Below are 15,184 nucleotides of genomic sequence, written 5' to 3'. Positions count from 1 at the left end.
ATGATTTGTTTCTTGGTTGGTGTCGTCGAGAATTTTATTAGAGATTACATTGACACTGAGGAAATCAAGAAGAAATGGTCGTGTCTCTTCGTACTGATGATATCCCGAGAAGTTATAGAGATAGTGTGACTAGAGGGGAGAAATGTATACCAGGGACGCGATGAACTAGCGTTTAGTCTTCCGAGAACATAGACGAGTTGGTTGGACAACGTGGCGTTGGGCTGCCGGACATCACGTGTATTGATCTGCCGACACAAATCGGACCGTCTCTTGTCCTTCATCGCTTTAGTCCTTCCCCCTCCTTCCGGGTCTCCAGGCATTTACGACGTACAAACATTCAAGATATTATTCATACACGATGCTGAGAATTTTCCAGGCTTCATCGACACCTGCTAAGACTGTCGCCTTCTCCTCCATCAGCGTGTTGTGCGACATTGATCTCAAGATTGCAGCGTGAAGATGGGCACGGTGAATTCTGCGTTAGCGTTTGCGTGCGTGCGTTTGCGTGTGCGAACTTGACAAAGATGCGTTCATGCGTAATAATACTTTTATGTACTTTAGCTATCAAATAGACGGAATGTAACAGTCTAACCTACTCGTAAAAGATCTCAGCACCGTACTTTGATACCAACAAGGTCTCATCCCATAGAAGGACACTCTCCCCGATTAAGTGTGAACCCACCTGATCAATCATGTGGATATTTCCCTCCGGAAAACACGTCTCGAGGGCTTCCAGGGATATTGGACTATGTTAGAGGTATGAAAATAGTATGAGCAATATAAACAGATCGGAGGAAAGAGAACCAGTTCAAGGCGTCTCAGCTAAATCTTGGTACGTTTCCGCAAATTATAGTGAGATACATATATCAGGAATCCATTGGAGAATCTCTCTTAAGCTTGGAGAATGTAGCCGAGCACATATGAAGTGCAACGGGAGAAGCCACCACAGTTCAACTCGAGTTCAACGCAGCCTAACGCAAACGTGACACGCCGTCACAACCATCGTCACATTTGCGTTCTCGTTTGCGTTTTGTCTCGAACGCATGCGTTAGTTTGGGCAACGCATGCGTTTACTACAACGACGCTCGCGTTCGATTTATTAACGCATGCGTGACTTATACTTGAGTTGCGTAAGCGAGTTGCGTCGATTCGAGAGGTGCACACAAGTTTTTCGGTTTACCAAAAGTCCAAAAAATGCAAGGGTTCACAACTGATTCAACGCGAAATGATACTGAAGTAAGAGGATTATGTTCTAAGACATATAATAGCTAAATTCTACGCCTTTATGGCTTTCCAAGATAGTTTCACACTGTTTCTATGTCATAGAAAGCTGCCGATACATGTCCAGTAAATACGTCGAAAGTAGGTAAGTGCGTCATATAAATACACATGGTAGTATTATTCTTGAAGGTAGACTAACTATTAGTAGGTCACGCACTTGAACGCATCGAAGGAACGCAAACGCATCCGAGTTGAACGCATTCAAACGCAGTTGAACGCACGCACGCAAGGGTCGAACGCAGAATTCTCCTCGCCCCGTGAAGATGCTTACACTGTGTCTACCTCGAACTTGGATTAATTCGCGATGCTGAAGGAAGCGCTGGATATCTGTGGAACGTGCGAGTTCTGGCCAGACAGCTTGGAATAGGGCATACTTCTGGTACGTGTATAAGCAGCGTAGCTGGAGTTCTAAATTGAACCATGCATCATTTTCACAGAGGTAGCGATTATATCATGATACGTCCACGCGTATACACCAGGAGGGAACTACCGGAATCCGGACCAATGCCAGCGAGTCACAGCAGAAGAATGTCCACTTGCTATAATTGGAACAGCATCCGATGTCGGGACACTTTGGCGGGTTGTGGGGCACAGTCTATGGTGTGTACTCGTTCTGTCTGCGAAATTCTCTCATCTCCTAAGCTGTGCAGTTGAGAGGATGCCGCAAAACCCGAACGCGACAAGTGCGCCTGATCTCCCATCCACCCCTCGCTCATGGACGAGCGACAGCCCCATAACTATGACAGACGGGATGAAAGACCAGCATCCTCACTGCCCGACGGTCCTTTCCGGTAACTTCAAACCTTCGACGGAAATCCGGCAAACACTGATGCGCATATAGCCAGCATATTCCGTGGACCTGTACTATCTGGACCAGTGGCATTGATCTTTGGCGAAAGTGTGTATAGCCCTGCGGCCCACCACGACATTCGACTCCGGGAAATAGCCCGCGCAGGTGACTTCTATCGATTCTTGAAGTCCGCGCGCTGATGGATTAGTAGCATTCGCCACTCTCTTTCTTCCCTTATATTCTACATCTTGATCAATCCATTCAGACTCGCCAGCGATTCCATTTACTACGATAGGAAAGAGATGCAGTACAAATGAATCATTGGATCCTCTGCCTTCCTGTTCGGTGCACCATTCTTCATCTCCTTCCCGCTCTGCTGTACGCGGTCCCGGTCTGAGCAAGAAGGATCTCCTTTGTTGACCACTGCAGTTACTCTGTTTGCTTGCGTGCTGCTCCACGCTCTTGACGAATATCAGTACACGCTTCTTCAAACCGGTGGAGCCCTCGCCTTCCACTTGCTTGTAAGTCCTACGTTGCTGTCGTCGATCTTTGAGTAACACACCGACCGTTCCAAAAGCCGGCAAGGGCAGAACGCCTTCTTCACCGACACCTTCAGCCTTCAGAGGCTCAGAAAGGCAGCATACGTCTATTCCTCTTGTCTGGTATTGCGACTGTTGCAAGGACTAGTATCCTGGGCAATTAGTACTATGGCAGCTAGGAAATAAGACGAACTCTGAGATGAAAACTAGGCCCTATAACACTCGACGGAGCCAGCTATACTGCAGAATCCATCACCCCATTTCACGGCCGTCTTTCAATGGTAGGATTGAAAAGGCACGCTCTCGAGCTGATGTCTATTCGAGGCACAGCTTCGCCATTAGTACAGAGATTTGCGAGCGTTCGAGCCTCGAAGTCGTCATCCTCGTTCAATTGCAGCGGCACGCTCCATGTATTTGTCGTAGTTCCCCAGTTTTGTCAGGCGGAAAGTACCTTCTAGTTGGCATCTACGCATTGGGTACTGACCCCCGATTTCTAGTTCCTGCCAGGGGTACCGGAAGAGCGATGATATGAAGCTTACCTGTTACTCGTTCTCGTGTGGGTTATTTCCGTTCCTCATTTTCTCGCCACAAAAGTACAGGTCCGGGATAGACAGCGAAAGCCTCTTATTTTTTCGTATCAAAGGGGTGGATACAGCCATTTCTTCTTGTGAATTAGGACCTGAGGCCTCCTTGTAAGGTTCGGCGTGTCACTTAGCTATGCACTTTTACATCCGAATGGCATTGGGCTGCTGGTATCAATAGACATGCCCTTTCTCTCTCTTCAGGTCATTCTGCCATTCGTCACCAGGAAAAAATATTTGGCTTGATACCTGTCCGGGTTGACTACGGTATTTAACTAGTGCAAGGAGGGTAAACCAATACAATGTCATCCTGCCTTCGCGGAATCTTTACCGGTAGCTCTTCCTCGATAGCCAGATAATTTAATTGACTTGTCACGACTCAAAATAACGAACACTGCCAACATAACCGCGATTCGGGATAACGCCATCTCTATTACGATTGTGGTATGTGATCAATTCCCTACAGATTATACTGTAAGCTAATTCGTTTGATCACAGCCGTGGTCCACTACCCTATTGACCTCCCAATGCTGCCTTCGAGCGCTAGCTCTACGAATTCAGCAATGTCGGTTTGTCCCTACGATCTCACACGCTGATCGACCTACAGAGTGATGTTCATTATGGGACACAGACACGTATAGCTACCCTCACGCGACCGATCCAGAGAATTTGACGATCCCATGCTCTGCTCTGCGATATCGATTCCCTTACCTTCCCCACATCGATAACAGATCTTCAATCTGCTATGCTACCCTGTAGATGCGCGACGTTCTAGCACAAAGGACGCACGCCTCATCGAAGGTGGTGAGAGCCTGCCATGTGCGGTGTACGAAGATTGGGATGAAGGATCGACTGGGGTAGGAAATAAGTAAAACGTGCTCGGATGTTGGCCAGCGTCGAGGGTAGGTAAGAGCGGGGATTGGAAAGGTGATGTTTCGAAGCTTTGATCTTGTTAGAGCGAAACCATCGAAATACTGCCTTTGTACCTTTCTATGCGCTATTCCGCTCTCTACGGAATATACAAACGCAGGTGGATGACGCCTACGGCGTCCAAGTGACAACGCCGATGGTGAAACGGTTATCATGCTTGTCTTCCATCCGTAGGACTGGGTTTGAAGTTTGAGCAAGCGGTAGGGGTTCGACTCCCTTTCGGCGTATGGCCGGAAATACTGACCTGTAATTTTGTTCAGGTTTTCCTATTGTCGGAAATCAGAATAATTCTAAAATTTACTGATAATCTGCAGAACCTTCGTTCCGGTGCCGGTTCTGGATTACCTTCCTACATGGTCAATTCCTTGCTGCATTCTTTCGTGTATGCTCTTGCGAAGACCGGATTGCAAGCAAGATCTGGTAGTATTGATCGTTTGGCTGTAAATGAACAAAATGGCTGACCGTACCGTGTTCTTCCTGTTCTGTGGTCTTTTAACGTAAAACTTGGCAAAAAGGTGTCTTTCCTTGGTCGTTCCAGTGAATCATACGAACCACCCTTCGACTTTCCTCCTTCTTCTTTCGGCACCCGATCTGTTAATCTTCTCCTAATACCCTGGAAACATTCAGAACAGACTTTCAATCAGTTCTTTACCACATTCTGGGCGAATGAATCGCCTCCCCCATCTCGACGCCGTATCTTGAAATGTAGTTTTAAAAACTAACCAGGTGCGAGTGCACAGAATCCGCCCGATAGAATTAACTCTGACATGCTACATCCACGCCGCACCGATGGCTATATGGTACACATATCAGTCAAGTGGAAAGGGTTCGAATCCCACTCGGTGCATAGACGGGCACTATTACAAGACTTTTTGCACCAAGCAGTGACCTCGATTCGGGATCGTTTCGCTCTACGCTCTCCTTTTGTGCAAGCTCACCCGTATTCTAGATGATTTCCACCCCTAGTCATCGATCCAGGTCCTCGGCTTTTCCACTTTCTGAGTTCTACCGCTGCCCTCATGGTTGTCAGGATTAATTATGGTTTGAGACCATGTCTTTTCCCAAGGAAACACTAATTTCATCCTACAAAAATGATGAAACGCAACGTGCTCGAGTAAAGGTATATTGACTCTATCGAAAGTATGAGTGCCTCTGGTATCGAGAGTATGAACGTCTCCAGAGGCGCTTATGACCAAGTTCACAACATTCGAGCAGCTGCGTGCGACCTGAGTCAGTTCTGACTTGTCTGGTACTATTGCATGTAGTTTTCTCAGCGGTTGAAGACGAGTACATGGGATTTGTATGAAATCCTCCGAAATATGCCTGGAAGAAAGCCCTTCCAACTTCATAGATTCGGTGGCTTTGTGCGGTAAGCATACCAAAGAGAGGTCGGTAATCAGAAGTAGGTATCTTCTCACAATATTTCATTGCGAGGGTGAAAGATATGGATATGGGGAGAGGAACCTCTCCAGAGCGGCGCAGGACCTCGGTGAGGATCCGTTTCATGATCTCGCTAGCACCCTCATCGGATGCTGACTGAATATTGACCTCGCGATCACGGAGGTAATGACGAAAGACCTTTATGAGTACTTCCACTGGAAAAACGGATGACCATGACTACTCTCAGCCGTATGAGTACGATATAGATCACTTGAATTAAAGAATGTACCGGTGGCTTCGGAAAGAGTAGCTATCGATGGTGGCTGTTTGACGTGATGTTTGGTTGGGGTTCCGGGCCGCATGCCGAGACTGATTGTGAAATTACAGTACCCTGGGTAGCCTTGGCATTCATGAGTTCTGAGTGGTGTGTGGCAAACGGTTGATGGACACAAAAATATATGAATGAGAGGAGGGGCGAAAATAATCGAATAGATTGTTCCTTGAAGTGCTGAAGAGATTCGGCTAGTGTTGTGAAAGGCCGGGCTTCAAGCCTTAAGCCCGGCCCAGCCCAGCCCGACCCAGCCCTGAAAAGCCCGGCCTGCTAGTGAGGCTTGCTCAAGGCTCGGGCTGAGGCTTTGCTTAAGGAAAGCCTTAAGCCCTAGGCCGAAGCCTTGGGCTTGAGAGGTGGTTAATACTAGTTCTTAAAGTCAATTCTTATGAATGTAATGCACCCCCATATTGTCTAATAGTTCGATTTACCATGCTTTCACGATAGAACTTATTTATATGCAAGTTGTCATTAATTGAGGGTGGTAGTGATGTCATCGTGGCATGTTTTCTTCATGATGACAAGTCCAATTGAGCGAAAATGGCTTCGTAGATACTCAGTGTGATTCAATAGATAGTATATTAAACCCACAGAGTGATATCTTAATGGATACTACATATAATGGCTCCAACGAGCCAAAATATATTTTGAGTCAGAAGCCCGGGCTTAAGCCTGAGCCCGGCCTGAGCCTTGTAAGGCTTGGGCTCAAGGCTCGGGCTCACGAATGTACTGAGCCTGAACCTGCTTAAGCCCGGCCTGAGCCTCAAAAGCCCGGCCCAGCCCGGCCTTTCACAACACTAGATTCGGCCCGATTTCGGTGATTGCAGTCAGAGAGAATCCAATCACAGATCCAGATCCTAGACTGGTACCAATCTGCCATATCGAAGATGTTTTTGGCAAGCGAGAAACATGATAGGCAAAGTTTCCCACCTGCCGACGACTTCTCTGGTAGGCAGACTGGTTCGAGTTTATCCAGATCCACCTTGCGCTTGAAGAAAGTAGAGAACCAGAGGAACTGAGCTCATATTATAAGACACTATATTTTTTGCCGAATCATTAAGCGGTGAGAGGATCGGCCCGGAATACCGGTCAGAATCAAGTCAGAATCAGAGTCGGTGACTTCCAGAGTTAGCTTTCCGAAATCGACCGGGGGCTGTTCCATATCACTGCTCTCTCCACTCCTTTCCGATCCGAATTGAACTTGCCTCTGATATCTAATGGTTTCTGCGGTTTACCCTTAGTACGGTGGTTATATTTAGGAGCCGTCTTGTGAACTCGACCTTGACTACTAGCTCTGGCAGCCCATTGGACAGTGCTTCGACAGTGAACGTCTCCCTTTACTTATCCCCATACGACTCACTCTCGGTTCACGTCATGGTATTATTGAAACCAGTACCATAGTTCACTCTTTTCTAGATGATTGATCTTATAGAGCCTAATTCCACTGTCGTCCCCACGGAATTGCAATTCTGTTTAGGGAATATCTGGAGTACCGAGTCTTTTGTAACCTTCCTTACCAGCGGTCGCCACGACCAAGCGACATCCGGGGATACAAGACCCTCGCTCCATCATGCCTCCTGCCAACGACTACGTACAGGACTGCTACTATCCTAAAAGACGTCTTCTTCGATGGATTAGAACATCCGATACAGTCTTAATCTCCTTCTAGCTCATTATAACCCAGACAACAATAATAGGCCAAATTGACTCATCTAATTCCCTCTACACCTCAAAAGATGACGGTTCTTTGTACTATGTAGACTAAGGCTATTCAAATTTTCACCTTTACTCCTGAACGACAACTCAAGAGCATACGATGAGGACTGTTCAGCCCGCCTAATGCTAATGCTCAAAATCAAGCCTAACACATAATAGCGAATCAGTTTCAGAATATTAGAACTAGCAGCAAGCGTGATGCATCTGCGCGTGTGGAGTCGTTTGTTAGCACCTCTCTTATTCAATTACTTAGAGTGTCGATGATCCGTAGTCCACTACTCGCCTCGCCACCAAGAATGACCTCTGTCTTCAGTGGGCAATATGAATCTGATAATTGAGCTAAGCTGCAAGGAAAGGTTCTAGTGAGTTTATCAATCCTCTTCTGCCATTTATGAAGGCCTGGATGGTTAACTGTTCATTTCTGGCGAGGAGGGATAGCGTTCAGATTCTTAATGCCATCCCTCCTCGACGTCCACGGAGGTTATTTCCTCCCAGAGGTATAAAATACCTTGAGAGATGCAGCCTATCTTCAGCAACTGCACCTACCATAGTCGTACCAACCAAAGCTCGAAATGTTCTTTCGCATTCTCGCACTCCTTCCCCTCGTCTCTCTTGCTACCGCAGACCCTCTCGTTGGTCGTACCGATTTTGAGCCCCTCTCTGATGCTCTCGGTAAAGTCAATACGACGATGAGCGAGCTGAACAGCGCTTGCACCACCTTTCAAATGGCGGCCAACGCCGACGGCGCCCAGGTACATTTAACTGTACAAGTCGAATCTCCTCCTTTCTTCTAATGGTATCAACCAGAAAATCTGCGCTAGAGCAACCGACTACGTTTCGGCAATCGAGTTTGCCATCCAGGCGATCCCGGTGTGTTAGCCTTCCCGCCCATAAAATGTGTCTTTCAGGTCTGAAAAATCCCAATCCAGAGCGACTGTTCTTTTCCGGCGACCGACTACGTGACAACGGTCAACCAAGCCAAAGATATAGCGCCCTCTATGCCGACCACTGCTGAATGCTTGACCGATTCGGAGCCCTACCTCCCTGAAGCCGACCCCGACTGTCCGATCGCCGAGACGATCACAATGGAGATGGAAGCTCTGATGGATAAGCTCTCTACTTGTCGTCCGGTAATTATTTTAACTGCTTTATATGAACGGTACAGAGCTGATGAGGGTCGTACATAGCAGTTGGCAAGGGCGAAGTAGGAGATATGAGCGGCACAGTTTTGACACAGATAATGGATGTCGAGGCCTTGGGCGTATCATCTATTTAGTAGCACATAATAGATGATCACAAGGCAGAGATTTCTCATGTAGAACTGCAGCACGGCTGACTGACTTCTCAATTATCGCTTTTCCGTATCCAAATAAATAGATCATTCGATTAATTTGTTCTATGTTCGCTTACATTGAGGATGGTCTAATATAAATCGTATGTCATGTATAATATATCGTAAGGTGGAGGGGTCCTGGCTAATCGTTGTTAAAGCAAGGCTGCTTAAACATCCCTCCAAGATGATGCTTGATAGTTTATGTTAAGCACCTGTGGGAGACATGGGAATCACACAATGTTAGCTCTCATAAAGCGAATATCGCGCGAACCTCATTTTTGACCTTGTCAATAATATGGGCATCAACGATACTTAGGAGAGTCTTGAAAAATGTCCCGGTCCGACGTTCCGAGTCTCATTCTTCACGCCGAAAGCGGCAGCATGAAATACGTGTCCCTCCCACGATGACGACAACACGAATTCTCAGTCAGTCGGGATCATGGCTGCTGTCTCACGGAGTTTTGAAGCGAAGTATGATATTCCATCTCTTGTATATGTAACTGTCTCTGAAGCGCCTTCAATGCGTTGGAGTACAGAGAAGGTTCGAGTTTGAGTGTCTGTAACTTTCGGAACGGTCGGAGAGTTTCGATTATCTGTTTGAGACTGCCACTTACCGTTGCCTATAACTCTTTATAAGCTCACGCATCGCATGGAGAACAATCTTAACATTGGGCACGTTCGGCAGTTATTTCGGCAGTTCTCGGCTCCTTCGTGGTGGATCTATGGATCACTACATAGCCATCCGGTGTCTCCCTCCAACTTAGCGATACGGTTTCAGCGTCTTTTCTTTGTGTTCCTGAATCGGATTATTATCGAATCAAAGTCGTACGACTTGTACGTCTTCTGGAAGTCACCAGCACCGACTGGAGCTGATATCTTTGAGTTGGCGTTGGCGACCTCCTCTGATGGTCTTGGTCATATTTTGTCCGTAAACGAGCTCTGCACAGGGCATCCTTTGATACATTGGAGTTTCCTGCAGCCCTGGTAAGTTCGGGAAGATGTCTAAATCTGTCATCGGATCGCTTTTGGACTCTCCCTATCTCATTGGTCATTCACCAAGCATTTCGAACCTCTGCATGGAAGTGAACATCGGACTCGTGACTTCTCTCTAATGCTTCTGTCCTCGGAGATTTCGTTCACTGACTGGTCTTAAATCTCTTCTTTGACGACTTGTAAAATACAAAGACCGCGCCATCTGGTCAATACGAGCTACGCAGTACGATGTTTTTTTTCGTGGACTATCTCTCTTTCCACTCGTTGTTCTTGCTATCGCAAACTCTCGTGTGGGTCTCCATGATGGGACTGCGCTTCAGCGTGCTTTTGACACCATGGATGATACGTTCGAAAGCAACATGGAGCACTCAGCGCATTTTCCATGCATGTCGATCTTTCCCATGCTACAGTGCTACAGTACGCCTTAGCACATGCTCGCTCATACCATTCACCTCATCGGTGTCACAAAGGCTGTAGGAGATCATATAAAAACCCTGGACTTGCAAATGAGAGATGCTGTAGCGCTCATCCCGGTATGGTTACATCCCAAATAGACATGCATAGCTCTGACGATACTTACACAGGACCACGTCGATGGCCAGTGGGTGTGCAACGCGTTAAATCAGGCCTATCCTGCTGACAATGGATTTTTGGACGATTTCCAGACCGTCGGATTCACTGTGAAGGCCCTCGTGAATGATAGCGACCAATTCGATCAAAATTCGTCCCTGCTGTTCCGGTAGGTGAATTCCTTGTATTTCTTTCATAAAGTGGGACTTGACGCAAGCACGCGGATAGGCTTCGGCAAAGGGGTGCATGGACCAGTATGTCCGTGATCCAGGGCCGAAAATAGAGGCGGTTTTAGCGGCGTATTGTCAGAAGGAGTAGTTTGACCTTCTTCATGTTCGATATTTGAGTAGCGGGACACAGTGAGTCTAATGACACATACATGGTTCGCACTTCCACGATGCATCTTTTCGAAAGGAACTAGAAACCCTTCAACCGAATTTCAACCATGTATCACGTCCATACAGCTGTCCATATACGAATATTTTCATGGTTAACTATCTTCTATATATTAATACAATTGATTCGCTCGAGCCTTCCGTTTCCACGAACTTCATCCATCTAACACGAAATGAAGTTCACAATGGCGGATCTCTTTTGGAGGATACTCGGTACCTCGGCATCGTTTTGCTGATCATGAATTCACCGAGGACTTTTAGGAACTCGAACCACTGCACGTAAAAGAATGTCAGACTCGTGACTCTCTCCGACACTTCTCTTCTCGGACATTTTGTTGGCTGAGCAATAATAAATACCTTCCGACATTCAATGACGACTTGCATCCTGCAACGACAGTGCCGACTTATCAGTACTACTCTACGAGCAAAATGTTACTTCGCCTTCTGACTCCTCCCGCTTGCCATTTTTTGTCTCACCGACTCTCGTGAAGATCTGAGTGCAATCACGGCGCTTCGACATGCTTTCGACAAGTGGTATGATACGTTTGCCTCCATCGAGGGAGCTTCCAATGCTTTCGCCAGCAACGTTGATATTTCTCATGCCAAGGTAAGTTATGTACCATTAACGTCTCCACCCTACTCTTCAATGGCCTTGTCCAGGCTGTGTATAAACGGACGTATTGGTTCTAAAATCACAGGTTCAAGACGTTGTCAAGATTGTCTCCGTATGGTCCTCTTTATTCCGTTAAATTTCGGCTTCTCAATTCCAATACAGGACCATGTCATGTCCGATGCGTATGGAAAGTGGGCGTGTGATGCAGCCGTAGATTCTGTGCCTTTTCCTAAGGTTTCCTCCAGAGTGTCGTTTCTCGCAAGGACGATTTCCATACTGTAGGATATAGTTCCGACATGTGTCATCTTTTAAAAGGTCTCGAGAGGGATCGTTACCCATTCAACATGAAGTTCATGGCGTCTGTTCCGGTATGTGCCTCGCTAGTATCAGGCTGACGATATGGAACTTAATCCAAGTGCATATAGGTCACATACAAGGAGTGCATGGAAAACCGTTTCGAGACAACTAAGAAAATGCTTCAGACAGTTGTGGAGGCGTTCTGTGAGAACGAAAAGGCCCCTGAAACCATTTCTATCCAGAAAGGTTTCTCACTGACGCAATTTAGGATAACCTATATCTCGTTCTTATCTCCATTTATCTTCAATATATCACGTTGCGCACCACGTGGAGAGGGAGCAGAATGTAGGTTACTGACGTGTCGCGCTGTCAGGTCCATATCCATACGAAAAGGTCATCTGAGAGAGGTCTTTCCAGACGATGGCATGGTAGACAACGCGTGCACCTTGGATTCGCTGTCTGTCTTAGCACGACATCAAGTCTAGGTACATCCACCCGCATATTCGTAATACACGCAATTCTAGCCAAGATGAACCAAATGTCTATCATAAGCAAAGAAAGAAAAGAAGACTCATGACGACGATGAAGTATTAGATGGCGGGATCACAACTATATCAATACCGAGGTTGTTATCTATGAGCCTCCCATAATTGGCGGCGTTAATCAGCGAAATAAAACTTAATGTAAAGATTTATACATGAAAAAGTTCGTAAGACGGTTACAATAATTCAAGTAAACAATGTACAGGTGACCTGCAAGCCATTCAAGGTCTTCATAGCTCGGCCGCTATTGATTCCTCTAACGTGAATATGTTCGGATATTTTTCTACTCGTTCGTTCAACTTTCAATTCCTGGGGTTGGTCCTATGCAAAACGAAATGAGCGAAATACCATCTGATATCGAAGACTCCGAACGTTCGTTGTCGAGAAGACGAGCTCCTGAGCTCTTCCTATCACCCATGCACGGAAAGATCTTCTGCACATGAGACATTTCATTTGCTATAAATTGTTGTGATATTGTGACTAAATTTAACTGTAAAATGTGCAACGAATTGGCTTGTTTCGCACCGAGACGAGCAGTATATCAATTCTAAGCATCATCTGCATGCTTATGATTGGGAATACACATCAGTTCCGGGAAAACAAACAAAAGTCCTCTGGTAAGCAAGAAAGAGAAGAAGACGCATGAAATTATTATCTGAAATTATGGTTATGGACTGTAGTCCTCTTTTACAGAATCGGGGATGTAGTAACGTGGGTTTAGCGTATTAGCTTGGAACCGGATGGTTCTCCATCAACTTCAAGCAAAAGCGGGGGAACGATGAGGCAACTACTCATATATATCAACCTCTTTCACGAGCTCAGAGAGCGTAGATCAGCCATTGCAAATCATACCTCGCTGCAAGAAAAGGATTGGAAAAGGAAACACGATAAGAGACAGCAGCCACGTGAATGACGCGTCTGTGGCGGAGACTCAGATAAAGCGGAGATGAAAAGGTCTCGGACTTCACCGAAGATTGCCCCTTGTGCCTTTCCTTTCTTCCCTGCTCTGAATTCTATCGCACATTTGGAGTCAACATTCAGCGTGATTGGATAGCCCCGTAAGTGCTGAATAGAGTGCACTCCAATGATGCAGCTCTCTACAGCTGATCAAGTACGCAGTGTTAGCGTCAAAGACCCACGAACTGAACGTTAGTATCATAAGGTAATATATGACAGTGAGGTATTCCTTATTATTTCTGGGCATCACTGACGAAGTATCAGAGCTACTTGCCTTTGACATCTCACGTTTCATCAGTATGAATTTTCCATCCATTGTGTGACGTTTTCTGGCCGGTCAGTACTTCATAGGTGCATATATTTTTGGATAGTCCTGATAAATACATCGTCCAGCCAGGCCTTTGCAAGCACTTCAGGGAAGCCTTGTTTCGTCTGATTGATTTTCGTGCTTGGCGGTGTTGCACCTTTCCTAAACTCGCACTCTATTGCTCCCGAAGAACAATGTCGCGGCGATCTATCACAAATTAATCAAGAATGTTCAATTCCATACTAGAAAGTCTTCGAACTACCCGGGACCTGGCAATTAGCCACAGGCACTCTTTAGCGAGAAAATGCTCTCGAACGCGGATCTCGGGTATCACGGGCACGACTCATCGGCGGGTTGCATTTGTCGAAGTGACTGCAAGTACCTCATTTTCTGCTTGTTCGATGCCCTGAACGTCGACTAGATGCTTTGAATCTCCGTAATATATGAAAATGACTGTATGTGAAATTTACTTCCATTGGTCAAAGCCAAAGGCTCACATGATACAATGATAGACATCTACGGCTAAGGCCTGGCATCGATATGCAGGGACTTGTTTCGTTCCCATCCACCACAGTGCCTCGCATAAATGAGTACTCACCTCATCGATACAAATCCTCCCAACTCGTCAGGACGGTGCCGCCACCACCAATTCCCTCAACATGCGCTCACACAGAGGTAAACCGACGGACGAGGAAGAAGAAACGATGGAGTTACTCACTCATTCGCGATTGAGAAACAGATCATCGTTATCGAAATCGGATCTTGACAAGCCGTCTACCATTATACCCACTTCTCCGCCTATGGTGAAGAGCATGCTATTCGGCGGCACACCCATTGGAATGGTCGGACTTCTATTTGCTGCAGGGTTAACGGCAGAGATACATCACTTCTTTCTTATCTTTCTACAAGGACGCGATGCACAGGGACAGTTTCGGATCAAGAAATCCTCCAACGCGCTTAGCACCATCGTACAATGGCTCTGTGCAGGCTCGATTTCTATATCACTCACACAGATCGTAAGTGCATTATCCTTCAAATGAGCGAATGAGCTTACGATTATGATAGATTTCGCTGTTTCTATGCCACACGCCCTTCAGCGTCAAACAGTTAAACCGTTTGTTCGGATTGCCAGATCCTATCAAGACTCTACGTCTCGTCTCGTCCTGGCGGATATTTCCCATCATTGTTACCTTCATACCATACAAGCCCTAACCCTTGTATCCATCCTCGCACCTAATGCCCTCGAAGTCCGCTCAGCTTCTCCGCGAAACGACATCATCTCCGTCCCAACAATATCCTTCGATAACAGGGATGGCTGGACAACAGGTTCGATGACTACGTGTACATATACAGTCACCGTTGCCTGGGAACGAGTCCTTTCGCGCTCCTTCCAGTCGGACACGCTCATCGGATGGAATGCTCCTGCAGGATGTGGGAGTGCCTGCAACTATACGATCGAGTACGCCGCTCCGGCTCTACGATGCTTTGACATCAGCCAGGAGGAGATACTCGACGACGGCGATGGGTCTTCCGGCCCGTCTAACCCTTCTGCAGTCCTTCAGAGTAAATACAACACCACGGATACCGCAGTGTACAATGCCACGTCCCAGACTGACGTTAACGGGTGGAATC

General features: G+C 46.7%; 3 protein-coding genes and 1 non-coding gene across 4 annotated transcripts; all 4 read left to right on the top strand.

Annotated features, from left to right (window-relative positions):
- Positions 1–4,251: 4,251 nt before the first annotated feature.
- On the top strand, positions 4,252–4,348 carry EV420DRAFT_t299. The gene has a single exon. It is a non-coding gene; the product is annotated as a tRNA-Gly (tRNA).
- A 3,769-nt stretch (positions 4,349–8,117) lies between these two features.
- Positions 8,118–8,732, top strand: EV420DRAFT_1487408 (uncharacterized protein; the record flags this gene model as incomplete). The annotated part of the gene is made up of 3 exons (XM_060470518.1): positions 8,118–8,297; positions 8,353–8,415; positions 8,475–8,732. The coding sequence occupies 3 exons, from the start codon at positions 8,118–8,120 to the stop codon at positions 8,730–8,732; spliced, it is 501 nt and encodes a 166-aa protein (XP_060322352.1).
- Positions 8,733–10,302: 1,570 nt separating this feature from the next.
- On the top strand, positions 10,303–12,231 carry EV420DRAFT_1487407 (uncharacterized protein; the record flags this gene model as incomplete). Its single annotated transcript, XM_060470517.1, has 8 exons — positions 10,303–10,404; positions 10,456–10,610; positions 10,670–10,695; positions 11,328–11,443; positions 11,612–11,640; positions 11,739–11,817; positions 11,875–12,091; positions 12,140–12,231. 8 exons carry the CDS (start codon positions 10,303–10,305, stop codon positions 12,229–12,231), a joined length of 816 nt encoding a protein of 271 aa, XP_060322351.1.
- A 1,980-nt stretch (positions 12,232–14,211) lies between these two features.
- EV420DRAFT_1487406 (uncharacterized protein) lies at positions 14,212–15,168 on the top strand (the record flags this gene model as incomplete). The annotated part of the gene is made up of 3 exons (XM_060470516.1): positions 14,212–14,568; positions 14,650–14,878; positions 14,906–15,168. Coding segments are annotated over 3 exons (849 nt in total), but the record flags the coding sequence as incomplete, so codon positions are not given.
- Positions 15,169–15,184: the final 16 nt, after the last annotated feature.

Source organism: Desarmillaria tabescens (assembly GCF_030435595.1).
Source record: "Desarmillaria tabescens strain CCBAS 213 chromosome Unknown EV420scaffold_122, whole genome shotgun sequence".
Taxonomy (NCBI): domain Eukaryota; kingdom Fungi; phylum Basidiomycota; class Agaricomycetes; order Agaricales; family Physalacriaceae; genus Desarmillaria; species Desarmillaria tabescens.
The sequence above is the reverse complement of the archived record's forward strand: the minus strand, read 5'-3'. Positions and strand labels throughout refer to the sequence as shown.